We start from the raw sequence: 25884 nt of genomic DNA on the forward strand, positions 1-25884 counted from the left end.
TTTTTTTTTTTTTATCGCAATTCAGTTGGCTTCTGGGTCATTATCCTGGACTTATCTGATGTAGAAAAGAAATGTATCTTATCTATAAGTTTCTTTCAAAATGACAAAAGAAGGTCTATTTTGCGGGGGTGGGGAGGGAAAAAAAAGACTCCTTGACTGCTTCAGGTCTAGAATCACTAAATTTCACAGAATGTTTCAGGAATGCTGGCAGAGGAAGTTGCTTTGGAGTCCAGGGACACACAGCTTTGTAAAGCTTGTTGTTCAGTTGCTCAATCGTGTCAGGCTCTTTGCAACCCCATGGACTGTTCCTTGCCAGGTTCCTCTGTCCACTGGATTCTGCAGGCAAGAATACTGGAGTGGGTTGCCATTTCCTTCTCCAAAGAAGTTCTACTAATACATGAAATTTTAGTAGTATGAGTGACAAAAAATTTACATGCAAAGTAACTATTTTACTTAAAAATCTGAATTAGAATATCAAGGTGGATGGGATAGTTTTATGAAGGGCTATGGCACCCCACTCCAGTACTCTTGCCTGGGAAGTCCCATGGACAGAGGAGCCTGGTAGGCTGCAGTCCATGGGGTCGCAAAGAGTCGGACGTGACTGAGCGACTTCACTTTCACTTTTCACTTTCATGCATTGGAGAAGGAAATGGCAACCCACTCCAGTGTTCTTGCCTGGAGAATCCCAGGGACAGGGGAGTCTCATGGGCTGCCATCTATGGGGTCGCACAGAGTCGGACACGACTGAAGCAACTTAGCAGCAGCATAGTAAATTTTCAAGACTTAAATCTTACACTTGTCCTTATAATTTAAAAAATAACTGTTTTGGTCTCCTTCTATTAATGCTTTTATTGGTAGATATATTTAGTTATTTACCTCAAAATACTGGGCTTCCCTGATGGCTCAGTGAGTAAAGAATCCTGCTGCAATACAGGAGACACAGGAAATTCGGGTTCCATCACTGGGTTGGGAACATTCCCTGGAGGAGGATGTGGCAACCCACTCTAGTATTCTTGCCTGGAGAAGCCCATGGACTGAGGAGCCTGGTGGGCTACAGTTCAAAGGGTTGCAAAGAATCGGACAGGACTGAGCAACTATGCATACACACACCTCATAATACTAAATAACTTAAGCTTTTATAGGATTGTTGTTCACATTATTATTGTTAATAATTTTATTTTTAAAGTCTTTATTGAATTTGTTACAATATTGCTTCTGTTTCATGTTTGGTTTTTTGGCCACGAGGCACGTGGGATCTTAGCTGCCAAGCAGGGATCAAACCCGCACCCCCGCACTGGGAGGCAAACCCAGCTGCAAAATCTCAACCACTGGACCGCCAGGGACGTCCCTAGCATTATTATTAAAAGAGAAATTATATAAAGCATAAGTAATGAGACAGTACTTTTTATAAAGCTACTATAATTCATATGTCTAAAATAATACTGTGTTTTAAAACGATCACTTGGGGTGACTTTCCAACGAAGCAATTAAAACAATTTTGGAATGTCATCATTCAAGCTACTGCTATAGCCAGTTTATGAAGCACAAACACAAACTGGTCTTATTATTTATTTATGTTGCCTCTATTTCTACTTCACATGGTTTTATCCATTTTGACCTTTCATCGTACTGGCTTAAAATCACTCCTGGAAGTAAAACAAAGATGCTATGATTTCAACATATATAAATTTCTCATCATTGAGGGTGTGTAAAAGATGATATAATGAGAAATCTCTAGGATACTTCATTTTGAGCAATGGCAACATCCTATATAATTCTTCTTAAATATATAAAATCCCATTAGATTAAAAAAAGTCCTATTGTTGTAGCTGACTTTTAATGAGAAATACCCTGAGGCATTGGTATATTTCCTGAGGCTTCTATAATGGGCTACCTGAAATCAACAAATGTACAAACAAGCATATCCAGGGAAGGAGAGTTTAGTCTGGGGTTTAATGCAAGAGACCAGGCAATCAAGCATGATGAGGAAAGCGACCTGAGACAATTAGAGGAGGTGAAACTAGCTGGACTTGGTGATCAATGAGACATTCTGCGTGAAGAAGCTGTATAGAAGGAGACTTAGGTGAATGGATCCATTCTGACGTCACCAGCTTGAAAGGGAAATAGAAAGAAGAGCATGCTTAATTGGGGACAGAGATCAGGTAGCCATGCCAGCCTGGGGGCAGGGGCATGGGAAAGGTCAGCAAGGCTTCCTGAGTGAGTTTCTCAGGGAGTAGAGTTGATACTTAGCGTATCAAACTATGCCTTCTCTTATTGAGTGTATGGATACATTGATGACTCTGTATACATCCTTGACCTACAGGGGTGCTGAGGCATTTCTGACCTCTTAGATCACCAAGTAAACAGAGAGATGAGGTTTTCTAGCTGGACAGTAAATGCAGCTGTTTAGTGGCTGCTAAGCACTGTTTGCTTATTTAAAGGACCAAGTATGTCACATACTTGGTGAGTTTGGATTTTTAAAAATTGTAAACAAACCTTCAGTTTATGGATTTCTAAACCTCTACCATGCTGTGCTGGAGAATAGTTCTAGACATGTCGATTTTCCACATGACTGGACAGATACAGACATGGATAGCCCTCCAGACTATGCAGCTTCCTTCAGCTGACTTGCTCCATGCCCAGTTAAGACATGTGGCTCTGAACTCCAACTTAGCGGATGATTTAGGGCCTCCCAGATCCCACAGGGCATGTGCGGAGATTCTTTTTTGTCTCCTTTGCTAAACACTGATGACACAGTGCTGGGTCAGACTTGGGTTTTATGTGAGGCTGAGTGACAATTCGGCCATTTAGATAGTGTGGTCATAACAAATGATTCAGAGGGTTAGTTAGGACCATTGTTGTTTAGTCGCTAAACTGTGCCTGAGTCTGCAACCCCATGGACTGTAGCCCGCCAGGCTCTTCTGTCCATGGGATTTCCCAGGCAAGAATACTGGAGTGGGTTGCCATTTCCCTCTTTTTGACCCAGGGATTGAACCCACGTCTCCTGCACTGGCAGGCTGGTTCTTTACCACTGAGCCACCAAGGAAGCCAATAGGTTTGTTAGTAGAGATTAAATTAGACAGTGCAAATAAAGAATTCTGCACGATGCTGGTTTAAGGTCAGGAAGCACCACCGATTATTATCCAGATGTGCCGCACTCAGTTACTGACTCAGAAGTCATTTGTCAGAAGCTGGAAGCTGCACTGCAGGTTATGATGAAGAAATAGGGGCTTGGAGTGACACGCAAGACAGCGCCCGCTGAGAGATACTTCCTTAAACAAGCTGTTTCCTACCTGTTGAGAGAAACAGGATCTCGCTGACTGTTCTGTGTAACCAAATGAAGGACCTTCAAAAACTGCCGTGGGTAGCTTGAGAACTTCCCGTAGGAACTGATCATATCGTCCATAAACCATCACCCCACTGGAGTCAGAAATCATTGAGAAAATATCTGATGGATGGAAAAGGAAAGATATTTATTCATCACATAAAGATTTCCCACTGTTTTAGCTCAACATATCTACTGTAGATAACAAAAAATGTGGCAGAAATTAAACATATAATTTATTATGAAAGAATAATATGAAAGCTAATTTTTACGCTGAGATATTCTTGGCATGGTGTTTTCTCTGGTATCTTTTTGTAGATGATTTTGGCACATAGCATTAACTAGCAATTTGGATAAAATTAGCATATTTTGATAGGACAGAGAACATCTCATTTTTAGTTTGAGGTCAGTTATCAACTCATATATATACTCAATGGGAGAAATTTTTGTATATGTGAGAAATATGCTGGCTTCTTTTGAAATACACAATGAAAATTTTACTATAAGGTTAGGGTTTGTGCATATCTAGCAAGGTAGCTATTCACCTGTCTATGAAAGTGTTAGTTGCTTAGTCATGTCCAACTGTTTGCAATCCCATGGACCGTAGCCATCAGGCTCCTCTGTCCATGGGATTCGCCAGGCACTAATCCAGAATGGCAACCCACTCCAGTATTATTCCCTGGAGAATCCCATGGAGAGAGGAGACTGGCATAGTGTCACTAAAACTTTTGGGTTTTGGTTTAATATATTGAAAAATGAAAGACATATAGGGATAAGGATGCAATGAGAGCACTTGATTAACTTCTCACAGAAGCAGAAAACTTCCTATAAATCATAGTGTTCTGGGTGGAAGGCAACTGATTTACAGGGAAGGGTCTTTTGCCTCATGCAGTCAAGAGGAAGCCTGGCCTTGCCGATGTTCAGTGACGTAAAGTCAAGGATCCAGATTTTTCTCAGCAGAGCTACTAGCTTTATTGGACCGCTTTTCTTCAGTTTTTGCCACTATGTGCACTGCATGAATATTCATGGCATAATTTCCCAAAGTACTCTGTAATTCCTCTGTGGAAATCACTATTGGAAGAAAAGGGTTGGCTATTATATGGCGTGTCACCGTGCTGGATTGCAACAAGGCCAGCACAGCTGCTGGGATAAACTGTTGTAAAGTCAACATGCTACCTCTGTTCATTTTGGACTTAATTTTTCAAGGTCAAAATGTAATCTGGGGACATTGTTTCATACCCCAGTCAGATGTTCAGCATATTACAGGGTTTTATTAGATTATGTTTTGAGGATGTGAACTGGCTGTCATTTTTTTTAAACACTCCACTTACAACAGATTTCTATTGTGCTTCCAGTAGTTAATCAGTTATAAAGCTACAGATATTCTACATGAGCAGCAAAAATTAGTGATGTTCTCACTCATTTTCACAATGTTGTTTCCTTAGTGAATTTCATCTCATGTTTCATTATAACTAGTCAAAAAAAGAAGTTGCCAACAGCAAAAAAAAAAAAAAAACAACAACAAAAAACCAACAACAAAACCAAAACCCTCTTATGTAATTCCAAATATAGAAACTCAAGAATTCCAATCCAAAGGAGGAAAAAGAAACCTTGAAGAAGTAAATGTACTTTCTTATTAGAACTGCCATCTTCTTTATTTGGAGACAGTTTGGCTAATTATAATTTTGTCATCCTGATGATCTTCTAGACCTGGAATTTTTAGGCCAGGGCACATTTTTGAAAAGGAGGTTAGGCTTTTCAAATCCACACTGAAATCATTTAAACATCTCTAACTAGAGTCAAACTTGAAGGGCACCAACAGTGACCTTTCACAAATGTGAAGCTAATATTAAACTCATTTGTACTGATGAAATTCTACTAAGTAATAGCCAAACTAGGGCTATTCACTGAGATTAAAGTGAAGTGGCTGTTAATGGCCAGTCAGGTTTTTAAAAAGAAATGAGGGGGCACAACATGGTATGTGCTTGTACCTTAATTTGGAGACCTCTGTCTCTCTCTCTGTATATATGTATATATGCATGCAGATACATATAATGTGCTTATAACATGAAATATATGTATATCTATATAATATAGGGCACTCTTTCAAGGATTAAACTAGTTACTAGATGAAAAGCACACTGATGTATGCTTGGCGCCTAGTATCCAGTATAGAAATGTATCTTTTTCTTATTGATTTCCTATCACACTTTTCTGCCACTCACCTTGTGTGTTTAGATGCTGCCTCCCCAATAGGATTGTTCTATAAGGTTCCAAATCAGATTTTAAATTACCTGTGTGCTTCCTACAGCTCCACACAATGTTACTTTAGAAGAACTTACATTCGTGGACTTATTAAACGAAAATTAACTTGGCACATAATAAGCATGTGAAATTGTGCTAAGCCATGGATACACAGGGAAATCAGGACATAGCTGTTGCCCCCTGGGAGGTCCTGGTCTACTGGGGTGACAGGGTCCTGGTCTTCTGGTCTACTGGGGATGACACGCTCACATCATGGCTGAAGTGACATCACACATGATAACAAGGTGGTGTGAGCAGAGGAAAGTGGGGCGTACAGGGTGCAGCAGGAGCTCAGAGACAGGGTTCCCGCAAGGAGGAGCGAGTCAGGGAAGATTTTCTTACAAAGGGGACTTGCAGGCCAAGCGTACAGGGCAATGAGTGATGAGTAAGATACCAAAGAATTAAAGGCAGCCCAATGAGTTAGAAATATTATCCTGGAGATAGGCTTGGAGGCAGAACAACCCATTCATTAATAGAAACTCAGGAAATACAAGGTGTTTTCTGTAATGATAGTTTTTTAAATAAAACAAGCCCTCTTCAGAAGCTTTAGAACAGCACCTGACATTCCAGGCTTATGCCACTGGACTAAGAAATCTTTAAGATCCTTAACAGCAATAATCGGATCAAAGATATTTTGACAGAAAAGGAGTATATTATATTAGGTCAGTTTATGTATAGGGCTCTGTGTTCCATGCCTGCAGGGGGCGCCCTCACATGCACTGCTGCCTGAGGGTACCTGAAGATCACCCTGTTTATTGGCTCCTGGTGGCCCTGAGTATTGGAAACTGGGGTACAACGTGTGGGGTTCTTGTCCCTTTTAATGCATTTAAAGCAATATTTAAAACTCAGCTTCAAATTTTCTGCTGTTTTCTACTTTTTTGCTTTTTAAAATTTCTAAATATTTTCAGCCAATTACTCTTGCCCTGTGTTCCCCAAATGAAGGGGCTGCTGCTAAGTCGCTTCAGTTATGTTTGACTCTGTGCGACCCCATAGACGGCAGCCCACGAGGCTCTCCTGTCCCTGGGATTCTCCAGGCAAGAACACTGGAGTGGGTAATGAAGGGGCTAGTTGGCATGAAAGAAGGGATGAAATCTTTCTCATCCCTGTGCACAAAAAACAGAAAAACTGCCAGACTAGCACAGTTGTAATACTGGCTTAAATGGAATTAGAATTTAAAGAAGGAAAAATAAATCTCTCAAATTCTGAGACAGTCCATATCCTTTCATTTTATTTTCTTATTATATAAAACAATGCTTTATTACAACATTATTACCCTGCCTGTTTTATGACCAGATGGAAGCCAGCAAAAGAAGACTAAAGAAAATCCTTGATTCTGCTCACCAAGTCAGCCACGGCGATCCGTGGGTGGAACTGCCCATATTTTCTCATTCAGTCAATGGTTATCTAAAGTGACTAAGGACATTCACACTTCTCATTAATACATATTTTGGAGAGGTTCTACCAGCCAAACTGCTTTTAGCTAAATTGCTTTTGGTCAAATTGCTTTCAACTGACTTACCTGGGAACCATTAAAACTACCTTCGTGGGATTAACTATTCAAAGAGTAACTCCTCAGTCAGAGAACAGGGACACCACACTCAGTGATTCAGGTCTGGGGGGAAGACAACGTGACATGTTGTGATCACACTATCTGTTTTTCTACAGAATTTGTGACACTCTGCAGCCTCTTTCTTTCATTTTTTTCTTTTTGGTTGGGACCATTTTTATAAGTCTTTATTGGATTTGTTACAATGTTGCTTCTGCTATTTATGCTCTGGTTTTTTGGCCTGGGGGCACGTGAGATCTCAGCTCTCTGACCAAGGATTGAGCTCACACCCCTGCCTTGGAAGTTAAGTCTTAACCACTGGACTACAAGATAAATCCCTGCAGCTTATTTTTGCAGACTGGAGAGCACAGTTTTCTTCCAATGGGACTTATGCAACTGTGACTTCTTTCACTAAGCTGCAGAGGATTGACTTTGGCCACTGGAGAGCATGCATGCTTTGCTCACTGATTGTGGGTGTCTGGTGAATGATGGGATAGAGTGAGGAAACAGCACTGGAGCAGTTATTAATATATTGTTTGCTTTAAATTCCTGGACTTGCGAGAGAATTTTGAGGGATTCAACGACTGGCAAATATCTGCTCAAACAGTTAGTTAAAGCCTGAGTTTTGTAATTGTGCCAATGTTGTTTGTTGCTGATGTAATAACCTTTCCCTTCATCTTTATTGGCCCCACATTTCTTCCTGGGCTAAGGGACAGCAGAGGCCCTTCTCAGCCCTGGAGGTGAGAATGACTGGAAGATTCCATGACCATCATGGGCATTCCTTTCCCCTCTCCAGGAACTGATACAGAAACTGGTCTGTGATGCCACCCTGGCATGAGACTTAAGGGCCAGGGACCTCTGGAGTGGGTGTGACTCCTGAAACTGCTGTACTCCCCTTTACCCTCAGAAGAAGGGTAATATCTGACACAGAGGAAAGCCAAGTAGAAAGCTGGAAGGCATTTGGGTCCTTGATGGCATAGAATCAACCCAGTTCACGAGAGGCTCTGAGGAGTTCTGACATATAGAAACCTGGTTTCTTAGTTTTCATCAAACTTAGTTTCTAATTTAATTTTTTTAATTAGAGGATAATTACTTTACAGTAGTGTGATTTTTTTTTTTTTTTTGCCATACATCAACATGAAATGGCATTAGGCCCTCGTGAGTTTCTTTCTCTGCCCTGGTTCCTTTTGCTAAATGTTCTCTACCCAGCCTAACCCTGAAGGAAATGTCTTAGGGATTATGCTGTTCTTTTTTTTTTTTTTATTTTTTTAAAGTATTTTTTTTAAAGGACATTTTTTCTGCCACTTTCTGACTGAGCTGTTATCCTCAATCAAGCACTGGGGTGGTTTTTTATTTTTTTACATCTTTCAGGTGAACCAAAGGTAATCTAAACTGGGCCTTATGAGGGTCTGCTTGGGCTTCTCTGAATCTTGACTCTATTTGGCTGGTCCATGTTCCTGGGAGAGAGGGAAGATGTGTGGTTTTGTGGGGTTTCCATGTACTGTCCCCTTATCCATTGCTTTAATGACATAACTCTTCTTGGGGTATGTCTGGGGAAATGCCAAAAAAAAAAAGTTTTTATTCCTATATTTTTCTTTATTCTTCCTCAGTGCATCAAGAAGCAAGAGATTACATTCAGCAGCTGACACACCACAGGTTGACGAAAAAGCCTAGAGGCTCTGTGAGTCACAGATGATTACAGCCAGTAGGGACCCTACAGGTATCTAACAAAATCCCCAAATTTAGGATGGAGAAGGAAGCTGAGGACTAAAGAAGCAATAACTTCCACAGGATAACTCAGTGAATTATTCACAAAGCTGGGCCTGTAACTTGAGGCTCCCAGTTCCTAAGAAAGTGTGCTTTCTCATAGGGCATTATAACTCAGACTCATAATACTTAGGGGAACAGAGAAGGTTACGTGGTAACTTTTCTTCAAAATAGTCACATATACAGAATTTTAAACCAGTTAGAAATGAAAATTCTTGCCCTAACCCCATTCACTTTAGGCCTACTGAATCAGAAATTCTGGGAATGAGACCCAGAAATTTATTTTTTAAAAGCCTTCCAGGTGATTCCACACATACTAAAATTTGAGAGCCACTGGAGTATGGAAAAAGTCAAGGTTCAATTCCTGGTACCATCTGTGATTAACTCTCCAAGTCTCAGCTGCTTTATGGAAAACATGCCAACTTACCAAAAAACTCCCACTGTTCCGACGGTTAAAAAACTACCAGATTTAGTGACAAAATGTACACAAAAGGCTCAAAATCACTCAGTGCACTTTAGCTATCATGTCTCTATCGGAATCAGTGCATTTGCAATCTACAGTTTCTGCATGTAATTCCTCTGCCCACACCCTGGCAATATTTGCCTTGGAACCGTTCAAGTGCCCAGTGATTTGAATAGCACTCACTGGCTGAGAAGAATGAGGAGACGTGCTGGGAACTTTGGCTTGAGATGACTGAAAAAAGAAGGTTTCCTAACATGGCCTTCATCTCCTATGGTGATGGACTTAACTTGTGAGGCAGTTTTGTACCATGAACATGAGAGAATGTATATTTTACCTTGGTATCATGAACAGTCTAACTGGTGATACTTAACAGGTTGTAAATAATAATAATCCATACCTAGAAGGAGAACATTCATTCCATTGACATTTATCTAAGATGAAAATATTTTTAGGATAAAAATCCAAAGATCAATGAACATTATATTTCTTTTCTTTCTTTTTTTCCTGAGTATTTCCAGTGACTTAATGTCTAGGAATAAGTCAGTTCAATTGAACCAGCAGAGAAAACCAGAAGAAAGTGGTTCAGATTCCAAATTATGCTCTTTCCAAAGTTGAACCCCCTTGAGTCTGCTCAAAGGCAGGGATAATAATATTAAAGACCATTCTCCTTCTCTTGTGAATTAAAATTACATTTCCCTAGGCAACCAGGTACAGTTGCTGAAAGAGAGCTTGCTCATCTGGAACATGAATCTGAGTAGTCATTTCCATGTGTGCCTTTAGTCACTGCAGACATTGGCCCATGGCAAGAGAATTGTAATGCAGATCACCTTTGGGGTGCTCCTGGGTAACAATCTTACCTGCTAAGGTATTACAGGTAGGACCCACACCTTCACCAAAGAGATGCTGCTGCTCACGTTGCTAATCTACTGCCTACACATGCCACGGCCATAGTAAGAAATCAGTAGACTTGGACAAGCTCAGTGCTCCGTACATTAGTTCATTACATTGAACATCATATTTCAAATAACTCTCATAGGATGAGGGAAGTCACGAATGGTCAGGGGAATCTGGTAGGAAGTGGGTAGAGGAAAACGCGGCATAAGGGAGGGGTGAGCAAAGAGAGATGCAGAGAATAACTTACATCTTAATTTGTCCATGATCTTCCCTCCACACAACGTGGCTAAAGCCATTTTGACAGCAAATACTGAAATTTTACCATGGCCTTCCCTGTTTAATGATAACAGAAAAAAATAGAGAGAGAGATGTCATTTGAAGAACTTCCAATAACTTGGTTTGACATTTTCTGTTGTGTAGAAATCATAGGACGTTGGAGTTGTGTGCATTATGTGAACATATCCACTTTAAAAAATGTTATGAATACAATTCAACACACATTTCTGAAAAACTGTCTCTTTGGTATTCAAGAGATAGCAGAATCTTTAAGTTATTCTTTGTCTATAGCACTTGCTCAAAGGATGGACTGGTAGCCAAAGGGTGATGTGCTGTTTTACTGTGAATGAAAATTACAGAGCATTCTTTTCACTTTGGCGAAAAATCATAAAATAATTTTACACACGATGTTGTCACCATCTCTACAATTTAGTTAAACAAGGGTTCAGAAAAATCTGTTTTTTTGGGGGGGTGTCAGATAATTCCTGAATTTTGTTAGGGTAAATATGGAGACTTTTTCATCAACACTCTTTTTTCGACCATCATTTTTACCCACAAGCCAACTGTCTTCATGTGATACATTTACTTTTCAAAGGGAGTTAGTACTCTAAAGGGGCAAAAGCAAGAGCTCTTTTGAATAGGTTTCCTACCTAAATGACATCAGAGCTGCCAAACCTTCTTTGGTTCAAGAAGTGAAACTAACTTCTCCTTCACAAAATGTGATATAAAGGACATAGGGTAAGAAGTAGAAAATTTCAGCTAAATGATTTTTTTCCAGCTGGAATAAACTGTTTATTCTTAAAGCCTTGGAACCAAAAAGTGTATTGTGTTAGTAATTCATTTCTCTGGTAGTTGCTAGTGTTAAGAATGATCAAAAGATTTAGTTAAACTAATCAAGTAGAGTCTGTATTGACAAGGGTTTAGTATATAGAATAAATAATTTATATGAATAAGACTCACATATCTGACACATTAGAAGAATAAGACATAATAAATGATTGTGTCCTTGTTCTTTGCTAGGCTCCAGAAAGGGATCATTTGTTATTCATCTTTCTTGCCGTCATTCTTAGCGTAGTACCTGAAACAACAGCTAGCCAGAATGCAAAATTGACCCAATCCTATGCTAGTGACTCTCCCATTTATATTTCTAAGTCTAAGCACCAGACTTACATAATTACATATTGGAAATCTTCACTTGATGCCCCTCCATTCAAAGTAGAACTCACCATCTTTTCAGAACCTTCCCATAATACTCCAACCAACTTAACTGTTAACTTGTGCTTCCTCCTACAGCCTCTCTTTTGGTTGTCAGCATCACCATGTACCTAATTACCTAGAAATGAATTCTGGGGAAAAGGTCACTCTTGACTTTTTGCTCTTCCTTAATTCAGTATCATTCAAATAAATGTTTGAGGGACTCAGATATACCCACTTCACTGTATATTAAACCCACTTTCTTCTTTCCCTCCTGACTGCCATTGCTTCCATCAGCTCTTCCTTTAACACTGTAATAACTTCTTCACTTATCTCTCTGCTTGCACATTCATATGACAGATCTGACCATATTACAGTCAGAGCCTTCTATTTGAGGTTCTACATCCATGGATTTAACCATCCACGGTGGATACAGAAGATGTCTGTAAGAGACTTGAGAAACCCCAGATTTTGGTGTCAGTAGGGGGTCCTAGAACCAAACCCCCGCAAAAGCAAGGGACCCACAGTATTTCATTATTTAAAACCACGTTTCCTGTGGTCATGTATGGAGGTGAGAGTTGGACTGTGAAGAAGGCTGAGCACCGAAGAATTGATGCTTTTGAACTGTGGTGTTGGAGAAGACTCTTGAGAGTCCCTTGGACTGCAAGGAGATCCAACCAGTCCCTTCTGAAGGAGATCAGCCCTGGGATTTCTTTGGAAGGAATGATGCTAAAGCTGAAACTCCAGTACTTTGGCCACCTCATGCGAAGGGTTGACTCATTGGAAAAGACTCTGATGCTGGGAGGGATTGGGGGCAGGAGGAGAAGGGGATGACAGAGGATGAGATGGCTGGATGGCATCACTGACTCGATGGATGTGAGTCTGAGTGAACTCCGGGAGTTGGTGATGGACAGGGAGGCCTGGTGTGCTGTGATTCATGGGGTTGCGAAGAGTCGGACACGACTGAGCGATTGAACTGAACTGAACTGAACTGCCTTCATTTGCCCACAGAAGATAGTTCTAGCCTTGTCTGTTTTCTCCAGTCTCATCTGCTACCATTCCTTTTCATTCCACACCACGGTCCCTGTTTAATGCTCCTGCTCTTCCCACCAGGGTCTGCCCAGGACTCTCCCGCACATTCATGAAGTTTCAGCTCAATATCACTGTTCCCTCTGCTCTAAAAACAGTTCTTCCCCTGGAGGTGGAAGCTATTGCTCTCCCCTTCACTTTTTTATTTTTTTTGCCATTACAGTTTTATTGAGGAGCAACCCCATGTCCAAGGAGCGGTGGCTGCGCGGGCGCAGGAGGGCCGAGAGGAGCTATTCCATGTTCAAGGTCAGGAAGGGCGGTGATGAGGAGATACGCCTCATCCAAGGTGAGGAGATACCCCTTGTCCAAGGTGAGGAGATACCCTTTGTCCAAGTTAAGGAGCAGTGGCTGCCCTTTGCTGGAGCAACCATGAAGAGATACCCCACATCCAAGGTAAGAGAAACCCAAGTAAGACGGTAGGTGTTGCAAGAGGGCATCAGAGGACAGACACACTGAAACCATAATCACAGAAAACTAGCCAATCTAACCACACTAGGACCACAGCCTTGTCTAACTCAATGAAACTAAGCCATGCCCTGTGGGGCCACCCAAGATGGGAGGGTCATGGTGGAGAGGTCTGACAGAATGTGGTCCACTGGAGAAGGGAATGGCAAACCACTTCGGTATTCTTGCCTTGAGAACCCCATGAACAGTATGAAAAGGCAAAATGATAGGATACTGAAAGAGGAACTCCCCAGGTCAGTAGGTGCCCAATATGCTACTGGAGATCAGTGGAGAAATAACTCCAGAAAGAATGAAGGGATGGAGCCAAAGCAAAAACAATACCCAGCTGTGGATGTGACTGGTGATAGAAGTAAGGTCCTATGGTGTTAAGAGCAATATTGCATAGGAACCTACAACGTTAGGTCCATGAATCAAGGCAAATTGGAAGTGGTCAAACAGGAGATGGCAAGAGTGAATGTCAACATTCTAGGAATCAGCAAACTAAAATGGATTGGAATGGGTGAATTTAACTCAGATGACCATTATATCTACTACTATGGGCAGGAATCCCTTAGAAGAAATGGAGTAGCCATCATGGTCAACAAAAGAGTCCAAAATGCAGTACTTGGATGCAATCTCAAAAATGAAAGAATGATCTCTGTTCGTTTCCAAGGCAAACCATTTGATATCACAGTAATCCAAGCCTATGCCCCAACCAGTAACGCTGAAGAAGCTGAAGTTGAATGGTTCTATGAAGACCTACAAGACCTTTTAGAACTAACACCCAAAAAAGATGTCCTTTTCATTATAGGGGACTGGAATGCAAAAGTAGGAAGTCAAGAAACACCTGGAGTAACAGGCAAATTTGGCCTTGGAGTACAGAATGAAGCAGGGCAAAGGCTAATAGAGTTTTGCCAAGAGAACACACTGGTCATAGCAAACACCCTTTTCCAACAACACAAGAGAAGACTCTACACATGGACATCACCAGATGGTCAACACCGAAATCAGATTGATTATATTCTTTGCAGCCAAAGATGGAGAAGCTCTATATAGTCAACAAAAACAAGACCAGGAGCTGACTGTGGCTCAGACCATGAACTCCTTATTCCCAAATTCAGACTTAAACTGAAGAAAGTAGGGAAAACCACTAGAACATTCAGGTATGACCTAAATCAAATCCCTTATGGTTATACAGTGGAAGTGAGAAATAGATTTAAGGGCCTAGATCTGATAGATAGAGTGCCTGATGAACTATGGACTGAGATTTGTGACATTGTACAGGAGACAGGGATCAAGACCATTGCAATGGAAAATAAATGCAAAAAAGCAAAATGGCTGTCTGGGGAGGCCTTACAAATAGCAGTGAAAAGAAGAGAAGTGAAAAGCAAAGGAGAAAAGGAAAGATATGAGCATCTGAATGCAGAGTTCCAAAGAATAGCAAGGAGAGATAAGAAAGCCTTCCTCAGTGATCAATGCAAAGAAATAGAGGAAAACAACAGAATGGGAAAAACTAGAGATCTCTTCAAGAAAATTAGAGATACCAAGGGAACATTTCATGCAAAGATGGGCTCGATAAAGGACAGAAATGGTAGGGACCTAACAGAAGCAGAAGATACTAAGAAGAGGTGGCAAGAATACACAGAAGAACTGTACAAAAAAGATCTTCGTGACCAAGATAATCACGATGGTGTGATCACTGACCTAGAGCCAGACATCCTGGAATGTGAAGTCAAGTGGGCCTTAGAAAGCATCACTACGAACAAAGCTAGTGGAGGTGATGGAATTCCAGTTGAGCTATTCCAAATCCTGAAAGATGATGCTGTGAAAGTGCTGCACTCAACATGACAGCAAATTTGGAAAACTCAGCAGTGGCCACAGGACTGGAAAAGGTCAGTTTTCATTCCAATCCCAAAGAAAGGCAATGCCAAAGAATGCTCAAACTACTGCACAATTGTACTCATCTCACACGCTAGTAAAGTAATGCTCAAAATTCTCCAAGCCAGGCTTTAGCAATACGTGAACCGTGAACTTGCAGATGTTCAAGCGGTTTTAGAAAAGACAGAGGAACCAGAGATCAAATTGCCAACATCCACTGGATCATGGAAAAAGCAACAGAGTTCCAGAAAAACATCTATTTCTGCTTTATTGACTATGCCAAAGCCTTTGTGTGGATCACAATAAACTGTGGAAAATTCTGAAAGAGATGGGAATACCAGACCTCCTGACCTGCCTCTAGGGAAACCTGTATGCAGATCAGGAAGCAACAGTTAGAACTGGACATGGAACAACAGACTGGTTCCAAATCGGAAAAGGAGTACATCAAGGCTGTATCCTGTCACCCTGCTTATTTAACTTATATGCAGAGTACATCATGAGAAACGCTGGGCTGGAAGAAGCACAAGCTGGAATCAAGATTGCCTGGAGAAATATCAATAACCTCAGATATTCAGATGACACCACCCTTATGGCAGAAAGTGAAGAGGAACTAAAAAGCCTCTTGATGAAAGTGAAAGAGGAGAGTGAAAAAGTTGGCTTTAAGCTCAACATTCAGAAAACGAAGATCATGGCATCTTGTCCCATCACTTCATGGGAAATAGATGGGGAAACAGTGGAAACAGTGTCAGACTTTATTTTTGGGGGCTCCAAAATCACTGCAGATGGTGACTACAGCCATGAAATTAAAAGATGCGAACTCCTTGGAAGGAAAGTTATGACCAACCTAGATAGCATATTCAAAAGCAGAGACATTACTTTGCCAACAAAGGTTCGTCTTGTCAAGGCTATGGTTTTTCCTGTGGTCATGTATGGATGTGAGAGTTGGACTGTGAAGAAGGCTGAGCACCGAAGAATTGATGCTTTTGAACTGTGGTGTTGGAGAAGACTCTTGAGAGTCCCTTGGACTGCAAGGAGATCCAATAAGTCCATTCTAAAGGAGATCAGCCCTGGGATTTCTTTGGAAGGAATGATGCTAAAGCTGAAACTCTAGTACTTTGGCCACCTCATGTGCAGAGTTGACTCATTGGAAAAGACTCTGATGCTGGGAGGGATTGGGGGCAGGAGGAGAAGGGGATGATAGAGTATGAGATGGCTGGATGGCATCACTGACTCGATGGATGTGAGTCTGAGTGAACTCCGGGAGTTGGTGATGGACAGGGAGGCCTGGCGTGCTGCAATTCATGGGGTCACAAAGAGTCGGACACTACTGAGTGACTGAACTTACTTAGAACTTACGGTTTTATTGTAAAGGACACAGGTCAGGATGAGCCTAGTGGAGAGACACAGGGATGGACTTTCTTTCACAGTGTCAGAGCAGGTTACCTATTTATTATTGGGCACCTGTCACTCACCTATCACTGAGTGACCTTGATTTATTTATTGACAAGTCCACGTTTGATTCGACTCCACAGTGTGGGATGCTTGGGGGCATAAATCATGTTCCCTCAATTAGCTGAATTCCCAGTGCCTCAAACTTTGTCTCACACTGTGTTGCTGCTGCTGCTAAGTCGCTTCAGTCGTGTCCGACTCTGTGCAATCCCATAGACGGCAGCCCTCCAGGCTCCACCGTCCCTGGGATTCTCCAGGTAAGAACACTAGAGTGGGTTGCCATTTCCTTCTCCAGTGCCTGAAAGTGAAAAGTGAAAGTGAATTCGCTCAGTCGTGTCCGACTCTTAGCAACCCCATAGACTGCAGCCCACCAGGTGCCTCCATCCATGGGATTTTCCAGGCAAGAGTACTGGAGTGGGGTGCCATAAATGTCTTATATTAATTAATGACTATTAATCATAATAACTGTCCTAGAATTTTGATCAGCCACTCATTAAGTTGTTCACTAATTTTAGAGCTGGTAGCTGTAATAAAAATGCAATGATTTTGTAAAAACCACCTCATTCAAAATTATTCCATGTCCCCTGCATTCCCAATTGCATGGATACCTGGAAGTATCAACAATTTTATTTTAAGAAGTAATTAGCTTCTTTTCCTAAGCTGAAATATAGTTCAAGTAATAACTGAGATCTACAAAGTGTAAAGAACAGATGTAATAGAGTGATAAAGTGGTCTTCAAAATGCAGAGAGATTGAGGAGTATTACTTTTTTATTTTATTATTTTTTAAATATAAATTTATTTATTTTAATTGGAGGCTAATTACTTTACAATATTGTATTGGTTTTGCCATACAAGACTTCAAGAGCAAGTACAAGTTTCTTTCAAATCAGAGAGAACAATTTTATTCAAGAAAGAGGATAGACCACAGATGATGCTGGAACAGAGAGCTCTCCAGAGTATGAAGTGATGGTACCTCACAGGTGAATTCTTAAACTGTAGCTTTTAATGAATAAGATCCTAGGGAAATACCAGTCTTGTATTGTCCCTGAAAATGCAAGATGAATGTTATTATAGCCAATGGTAGCTGTATCAGCGCTATTTTGCCAAATTGACATAATAAATCTGGATCAATCACCAAGTGGAGGGCGACTCAATGAGAGTTTTGCAGGAACTCGAGGGTGAAATTAGGCCACTGGGATTTATTGGTATGTAAGCTAGTATGCCAGATTGCAAATGTGACCCCTGTTACAAAGAAGGATTCAGGGGGTAGGCATAAATGTAGACTGTGGGAAGCATGCCAGTACCAGATGTGTTCAGACCTTGCTTAGCCTAGTCATTAGATCAACCTTTAAGGAGTTTAGTGAATGGAGGTGATGGACTTGGCTATGGAGAGGCACCAACAGTTAAACACAAAGGGATAGTTTTAAAGAACATTTTCAGTAGATATAACAGGATGAAGAAAAGGGACGCAAAGAGAAAGATTTTCTAAAGGCCTTTGACAAGATTCCACACCAAACACTATCACTTGAACAAAGTCACCTTAGGATCAGGGTCTTTATTTTGTTGTGAAAAAAGACTTAGCATTGATGCAGGGATCAAAAAGTAGGGAGAAGTTGCTGCTAAGTCGCTTCAGTCGTGTCCGACTCTGTGCGACCCCATAGCCGGCAGCCCACTAGGCTCCCCCGTTCCTGGGATTCTCCAGGCAGGAACACTGCAATGGGATGCCATTTCCTTCTCCAATGCATGAAAGTGAAAAGTGAAAGTGAAGTCGCTCAGTCGTGTCCGACTCTTCGCGACCCCATGGACTGCAGCCCACAAGGGCCTCCATCCATGGGATTTTCCAGGCAGGGGTACTGGAGTGGGGTGCCATTGCCTTCTCTGAGGGAGAAGTTGGTACATCCCAAATGGAGAATGTAAGAGCTGTTCTCATTAGAAATCCTCCCTAGTTGGGGCAGTTTGACTCATGAACAGTCAGTGACAGCCCTTGGGTATCTAAGAAGTGAAAAGTCAAGCTCTCGAGGATGAATAATGTGCAACTCCCAGGAGTCTTGGGCAAATGAGCAGGAAAGCAATGTATTGTTCCAAAGTGAGTTCTGCACACACATGCATCCAGAGTAAAGTGGTGAAATGGCGCACATGGAATGTTGGTTGTTGGCTGCAACTCAGGAAGCAGATCTGCCTGTGTGTGCTGAGGATGAAAAATGTAGATTGTTCCTAATGCTGCAGCGGGCAGCACAGAGAGGAGCACTAGAAAAAGTTGAAAATCTTGCCTTGCTTTTATGGAAAGCTATGCCAGAAGCATAACTTCAGTTTAATGTGTAGTTCAGACTGGCACCTCAAGAAAGAGGGAGCTGACAACACGTGATCCAGCATTCCCTCTCCTGGGCATGTATCTGGAAACACTCTAATTTGGAAAGATACATGCACCCAAGTGTTCACAGCAGTGCCATTTAGAGTAGCAAAAACATAGAAACAAGCTAAATGTCTATCAACAGGTGAATGGATATAGAAGATGTGGTGCATATATACAGTGGAATACTGCTCAGCCATAAAAAAGAATGAAGGAATGCTATTTGCAGGAGCATGGATGGATCTAGAGATTATCATACTAAGTGAAATAAATCAGAAAGAGAAAGACAAATACCAATGATGTCACTTCTATGTGGAATCTAAAAATTGATATCAATGAACTTATTTACAAGACAGAAACAGACTCACAGACACAGAAAACAAAGTTATGTTTACCAAAGGGGAAAGGAGGTGGGGGAGGAATACATTGGGAATTTGGGAATGGCAGGTACACACTGCTATACATAAGAGAGATTAACAACAAGGCCCTACTGTATAGCAGGGAATTGTATGCAATGTCTTGTAATAAGCCACATGGAAAAGAATATGAAAAAGAAATATAGATATATATGTATATAACTGAATCACTTTGCTATATACCAGAAATGAATACAACATTGTAAATCAACTATATACTTCAATAAAAAATAAATTAAAAATAATAGAGAGGCAACAGAGCCAAATGTGCTTGAGAGTATATGTACTATGCACAGTGTATAATGGATACAGCATACAGTGTAGCCATTAGAATTGCTGATTTTTAGGGCTGGACTGGGCCTTAGAATCCATGTTGAGTGACATGATCACATAAGCTTTTCTTTGTGGATGAAAGTTGCTAGTGTAAAAGTTATAGTAAAAGCTTTAAAAATAAGTTTACTACCAGCCTATAATTCTTTAAGTAAAACAAACATTGACTTCTGTTTTCTCTTTCAATAGAGAGTGAGAACACAATGCATATACATATTTTACTCATTTCCCCCTACTCTCCATTATTTGTTTTTGGGAATCATGAAATAGATTCTAGCAAATTACCCTGAAGCTTTTGCTTCTTCAAATTTTACTTTCCTATTCTAGCTTGACATCAGAAGATAACCAATTATATAGAAAAAAACCATACCCAATTAAATTGTTATATTGTATATAATTAACACCTAAAAGGATATGTAAGGGAAACAGCAAATTATCATAGGTAGAAACTGAAATTACCTCAGCAATCAATGTTTCTTTAAATTGTTTATTTCCTTTTATATTTTGCTCAGTCTGAAAAGTTTCAAATTTTCCCAAGGGAAGCCTGATTGAAAATGGAAAAAGGAAAGTGCTTACCCTTTGGTTAACATATATACGTGGAGGTTGGTAGAGTGTCTGTCTTAAAGACACGCATTACTTCACAGTGTGACTCATCAAACATAGAAAATGAATAAGTGCTTTACCTAAGGGTTTTTCCTATAACTATACAAACAGACCCTGAATATTTACTGGAAGGACTGATGCTGTTTCCAGGCTGAAACTCCAATAGTCTGGCCACCTGATGCGAAGAACTGACTCATCGGAAAAGACCCTGATGCTGGGAAAGATTGAAGGCAGGAGGAGAAGGGGATGACAGAGGATGAGATGGTTGGATGGTATCACTGACTTGATGGACATGAGTTTGAGCAAACTCTGGGAGATGGTGAAGGACGGGGAAGCCAGGCTGTGCTGCAGTCCTTGGGGTCACAAATAGTAGGACACGACTGATAACTGAGCAACAACAATACAAACAGATAAACTGACTTCTTTTAACCTAGAGATATTACTCTTAGGAAAAAGTTGTCTGGGAAGGAAAATCAACTTTTGACCAGAAGAAAAAAAAACAAATAAACACTGATAGGTCTGGGGTAGTAGGTTGAAGTTGGAACTGTAAAAACTTAAAAAAAAAAAACCTCAATTACATAGAGATCAGGATCAGCAGGGGGAGCTCTTATACCCTGTGATGATAAGAGGCCAACAGGAGGAGGACTCCTTCCTGGCAAGGACCCAGTCAATGAAAAGCCATGCACTCTGCCTCCCTTCCTGCCCTTTATAAAAGTATTCTTTCCTAGACCTGTGGGAACTCTCCAGGGTTGCAGACCTCAAATAGCAATTCCTTGCGGATCCCAAATAAATCTTTTTTTTTTTCTTTCAGAGAAATAACTGGTAGTCTGTTTCAGGTCAACAGACCAGAATAAAACATTTCTCCTAGTTCCCGAGAGAGTTTCCTGTTTGAAATTACAGGACCCCATGACAAGTATCAACAGTATGTGAACTGAGAACAGGCTTCAACAGTATGCGAACCAACAACTTCCAGGTGTTCAAGTTGGATTTAGAAAAGGCTGAGGAACCAGAGAGATCAAATTGCCAACATCCACTGGATCATAGAAAAAGCAAGACAGTTCCAGAAAAACATCTACTTCTGCTTCATTGACTATACTAAAGCCTTTGACTGTGTGGGATCACAACAAACTGTGGAAAATTCTTAAAGAGACAGGAATACCAGACCACCTGAGCGGCCTCCAAGAAATCTGTATGCGGGTCAAGAAGCAACAGTTAGAACTGGACATGGAACAATGGACTGCTTCCAAATTGGAAAAGGAGTACATCAAGGCTGTATATTGTCACCCTGCTTCTTTAACTTATATGCAGAGTACATCATGCAAAATGCTGGGCTGGATGAATCACAATATGGAATCAAGACTGCTGGGAGAAATATCAATACCTCAGATATGCAGACGACACCACCCTTATGGCAGAAAGCAAAGAGGAACTAAAGAACCTCCTGATGAAAGTGAAAGAGGAGAGTGAAAAAGCTGGCTTAAAACTCAACATTCAAAAAACAAGATCATGGTATCTGATCCCACTTCATGGCATGCCATCACTTCATGGCAAATAGATGGGGAAACAATGAAAACAGTGAGAGATTTTATTTTCTTGGGCTCCAAAATCACTGCAGATGGTGACTGCAGCCATGAAATTAAAAAACACTTGATTCTTGGAAGAAAAAATACGACAAACCTAGACAGCATATTAAAAAGCAGACACATTACTTTGTCAACAAAGGCCCATCTAGTCAAAGCTATGGTTTTTCCAGTAGTCATGTATGAATGTGAGAGTTGGACCATAAAGAAAGCTGAGTGCCATAGAATTGATGCTTTTGAACCGTGGTGTTGGAGAAGACTCTTGAGAGTTCCTTGGACTGCAAGGAGTTCAGACCAGTCAATCCTAAAGGAAATAAGGATAGATGCTGAAGCTGAAGCTCCAATATTTTGGCCACCTGATGCGAAGAGCCAACTCATTGGAAAAGAGCCTAATGCTGGGAAATATTGAAGGCAGGAGGAGAAAGGGACAACAGAGAATGAGATGGTTGGATGGCATCACTACGGACATGAGTTTGAGCAAGCTCTGGGAGTTGGTGACGGACAGGGAAGCCTGGCGTGCTGCAGTCCATGGGGTTGCAAAGAGTCGGACACGACTGAGCAACTGAACTGATGACAAATATCAAGTCCCTAAAAGAGACTGAATTCTGACTGACTGTTTTCTGAACAGGCTCAAGGAATTATTTCTTTATTTAAGAATACTAAAACCAGAAGCTTTTCTTTTACCAACATATTTTACCAAAGCATTTGGCAAGCATTTATGACAAGTAGAGGTCCAGCTCTCACGCTTCTGTTCCTCACACATTTTGGTGGTTTAATTCACAGAGAGAATTGCTTCTTCTTCTGTCTTCCACAGCATGGCTCTGTCATAACATGTTTCTCTATCTGGAAATTATTTTGTTCATGTGGATCATGCATTTATTAACTCAATAAATATTGACTAGCAATGCCTCAGAGGTTGGGCATATAAAGGCAAATAAGGCATGACCCCTACCCTCCTTTTTCTAATCATCTACTGGGGAGAAAGAGTCAAAACTAGTTAATTTTAATACAACACATTTTATGGGCAAGGTCCATGTCTTACTCGTCTATTATCTCCAGCTTATCATAGCACCTAGAACATAGTGAGTTCTTGATACAAGTCAGTTAAATGAATAAATGCACAAGTGAAATATTATGATTTACCACTTAAGTATTATATTGAGCAATACTAAGTATTTGAGAAAAATTGCAAAGATTGACTTTATAGCTCTTAATATTAGATCGTGTAGACATGTGATATGTTGAATTTAGAAGGGGTCATATACATAATTACTCTTGTTTTGGGGAGAGTGAAGTTAATATGTGGATGTACAGAATCCCATATTTGGCCCTGGCATCACTTTGGGCTCCCCGTAATGTTAGCAAAACATTCAGGAAAAGAATCCTGACAGCACTGGGCCAGGCGAGTATGCTGGAAGTTTGTCCATAATGGAGACCAGAAGAGGCCAAACATTTTGACATCTCTCCCTCACTCCCATGAAATCCTACCTGCCACTCACCCAAGTGTGTCCGACAGAAAGACGAGTGACATTAAGGATGTTCAATTTATCTACAACTATGAAAATTCTTTGGAAAGAGCTTCCATTTTCGCAACATGTAGGAGTGTTGGAGCAAAGTACTTTTCATCAGAACAAAATTTTAGTGAGTAGAGAATGTGGATACCTTGGATTTAAGATGTGCTAAGAAAAAAATCACCAAGACAAGTACATTTTAAAGGTGGAGTGCTCACCACATACATAATCATAAGCCAAGAGGAGAACATTTGGTTTCGTATGCCTCTTTTCTTTATCCTTCATAGTCACACATCCATAGAGCCTCACACATGAACAACACATTTTGTTGGTGTATTTGGTAGTGCATCTTGAATTAAACATCAGAATCATTTTTAAAACTCAAAAGGCAGAAGGATTTTGGCAGAGTTCCAGGATTATTTCATATTCACACATCTGAAATTATGCCATGGTACACTCCATCGTGTTGGGGGCTCAGCAGTGTGAAAGGATGTTCAAATGGCTCAGCAAGGTTTGGTATGTCAAAAGAAAATGTCAAAAGAAAATTCCAGAATTTTGTATTCTCTATGAAAGACTATTACACGATGAATATGGAGTTATGGATGGCTATTGTAGAACTGACTCTAAATCTACAATGTAAAACTTGTTAAGTCCAAATATCTCTTTCACATACACTCTGTCAACTTGTCTAAATCCTGCAAACTAGAAAGGTTAGGAATGTGAGCATAATAATAATATCCTGTAATAAACAGGGCAAGTCTAGGGGAAAAAACACATTAATTCTCATATAAAAAGATAAAATGGAAAGCATGAATATACCTGAACTTAAACTGATGCCTGAAAGAAAATGATTTTCCCCTACTTAACCCATCTAGTAGGAAGTAAATTATCTAATCTTTTTATTTTCACCTTCATCACTTATTCAACCTGGAAAATCATAATAATACAGCAGCAAACCAGTAAGATTGCTGGTATGCAGTAAATGCTGAGTACCTCTTAGCTATTATTACAATTATAATATTGTTATTATTATCATTGGAGAATTGGCATTAAGAATCAACCTCCCAAATAAGAAAACCACTGTTTAGTGGTGGATTCATGTTGATGTATGGAAAACCAGTACAATATTGTAAAGTAATTAACCTCCAATTAAAATAAATAAATTTATATTGGAAAAAAAAGAAAATCACTGTTTCTTAGAATACATCTCATTGTCCAACTTTGGAGTTTTAAATATATGTGCAAAAAATATTTGCTAAAAGTAAGACCCCCATCACATAATCTACTTTATGAGGAACTGTGCCAAGAAGGGAGTCTCCTGAATTGAAATGAGATTAAGTCCCTGATGAAAGTCGATCTTAGTGTTTCCCAGGAAAGTGGGAACGGGGTAAAGAGAAGCATGTTGAAGTCTTTTGTGAAAACGGGATCCCCCACGTTAGTAACCGTGGGCATCTCATGTGCTTCTAGATGGAGCAGGAATTGAAAATAGAGGATAGGAGTCTAGGTAACAGAGCAAACTTAGACCTACCAAGTTTAATAATAATAGACTGGAGATTCAGGTCAGTTCAGTTGCTCAGTGGTGTCTGATTCTTTGCAACCCCATGGATGGCAGCACACCAGGCTTCCCTGTCCTTCACCATCTCCCGGAGCTTGCTCAAACCCATGTTCATTGAGTCAGTGATGCCAGTCATCTTGTCCTCTGTCATCTCCTTCTCCTCCTGCCTTCAATCTTTCCCAGCATCAAGATCTTTTCCAATAAGTTGGCTCTTCTCATCAGCTGGCCAAAGTATTGAGCTTCTGCTTCAGAATCAGTCCTTCCAATGAATATTCAGGACTGATTTCCTTTAGGATGGATTGGTTTGATCTCCTTGCAGTCCAAGGGACTCTCAAGAGTCTTTTCCAACACCACCATTCCAAAGCATCAATTCTTTGGCACTCAGCCTTTTTTATAGTCCAACTCTCATATCCATACATGACTACTGGAATAACCATAGCCTTGACTATACAGACTGGAGATTAAGGAGGACTTAGGGAAAGACTAGAGATCTCTTCAAGAAAATTAGAGATACCAAGGGAACATTTCATGCAAAGATGGGCTCGATAAAGGACAGAAATGGTAGGGACCTAACGGAAGCAGAAGATATTAAGAAGAGATGGCAAGAATACACAGAAGAACTGTACAAAAAAGATCTTTATGACCCAGATAATCATGATGGTGTAATCACTGACCTAGAGCCAGACATCCTGGAATGTGAAGCCAAGTGGGCCTTAGAAAGCATCACTATGAACAAAGCTAGTGAAGGTGATGGAATTCCAGGTGAGCTATTTCAAATCCTGAAAGATGATGCTGTGACTGTTAAAGTGCTGCACTCAATATGCCAGAAAATTTGGAAAACTCAGCAGTGGCCACAGGACTGGAAAAGTTCAGTTTTCATTCCAATCCCAAAGAAAGGCAATGCTAAAC

At 40.6% G+C, this 25884-nt stretch overlaps 1 protein-coding gene and 1 long non-coding RNA gene across 12 annotated transcripts in view; one reads left to right on the top strand and one right to left on the bottom strand.

Annotated features, from left to right (window-relative positions):
* The window catches only part of DTNA (dystrobrevin, alpha), a 322724-nt gene that overhangs the window by 90339 nt on the left and 206501 nt on the right, over window positions 1–25884 (bottom strand). For all 11 annotated transcript variants that reach the window (XM_010849771.1, XM_010849766.1, XM_010849768.1 and 8 more), the window contains 2 exons: window positions 10547–10632; window positions 3294–3448 (listed from right to left, as the gene is read on the bottom strand). In XM_010849771.1, coding sequence (XP_010848073.1) covers window positions 3294–3448; window positions 10547–10632 — 241 coding nt within the window. The remainder of the gene's footprint in view (window positions 1–3293; window positions 3449–10546; window positions 10633–25884) is intronic.
* LOC104995779 overlaps window positions 12707–25884 on the top strand; it is a 37041-nt gene continuing 23863 nt past the window's right edge. The window contains exon 1 of the long non-coding RNA XR_826092.1: window positions 12707–13144. This is a non-coding gene — a long non-coding RNA (uncharacterized LOC104995779). The remainder of the gene's footprint in view (window positions 13145–25884) is intronic.

The sequence above is a fragment of the Bison bison genome, unplaced genomic scaffold (assembly GCF_000754665.1).
Source record: "Bison bison bison isolate TAMUID 2011002044 unplaced genomic scaffold, Bison_UMD1.0 scf7180017864286, whole genome shotgun sequence".
Classification (NCBI taxonomy): domain Eukaryota; kingdom Metazoa; phylum Chordata; class Mammalia; order Artiodactyla; family Bovidae; genus Bison; species Bison bison.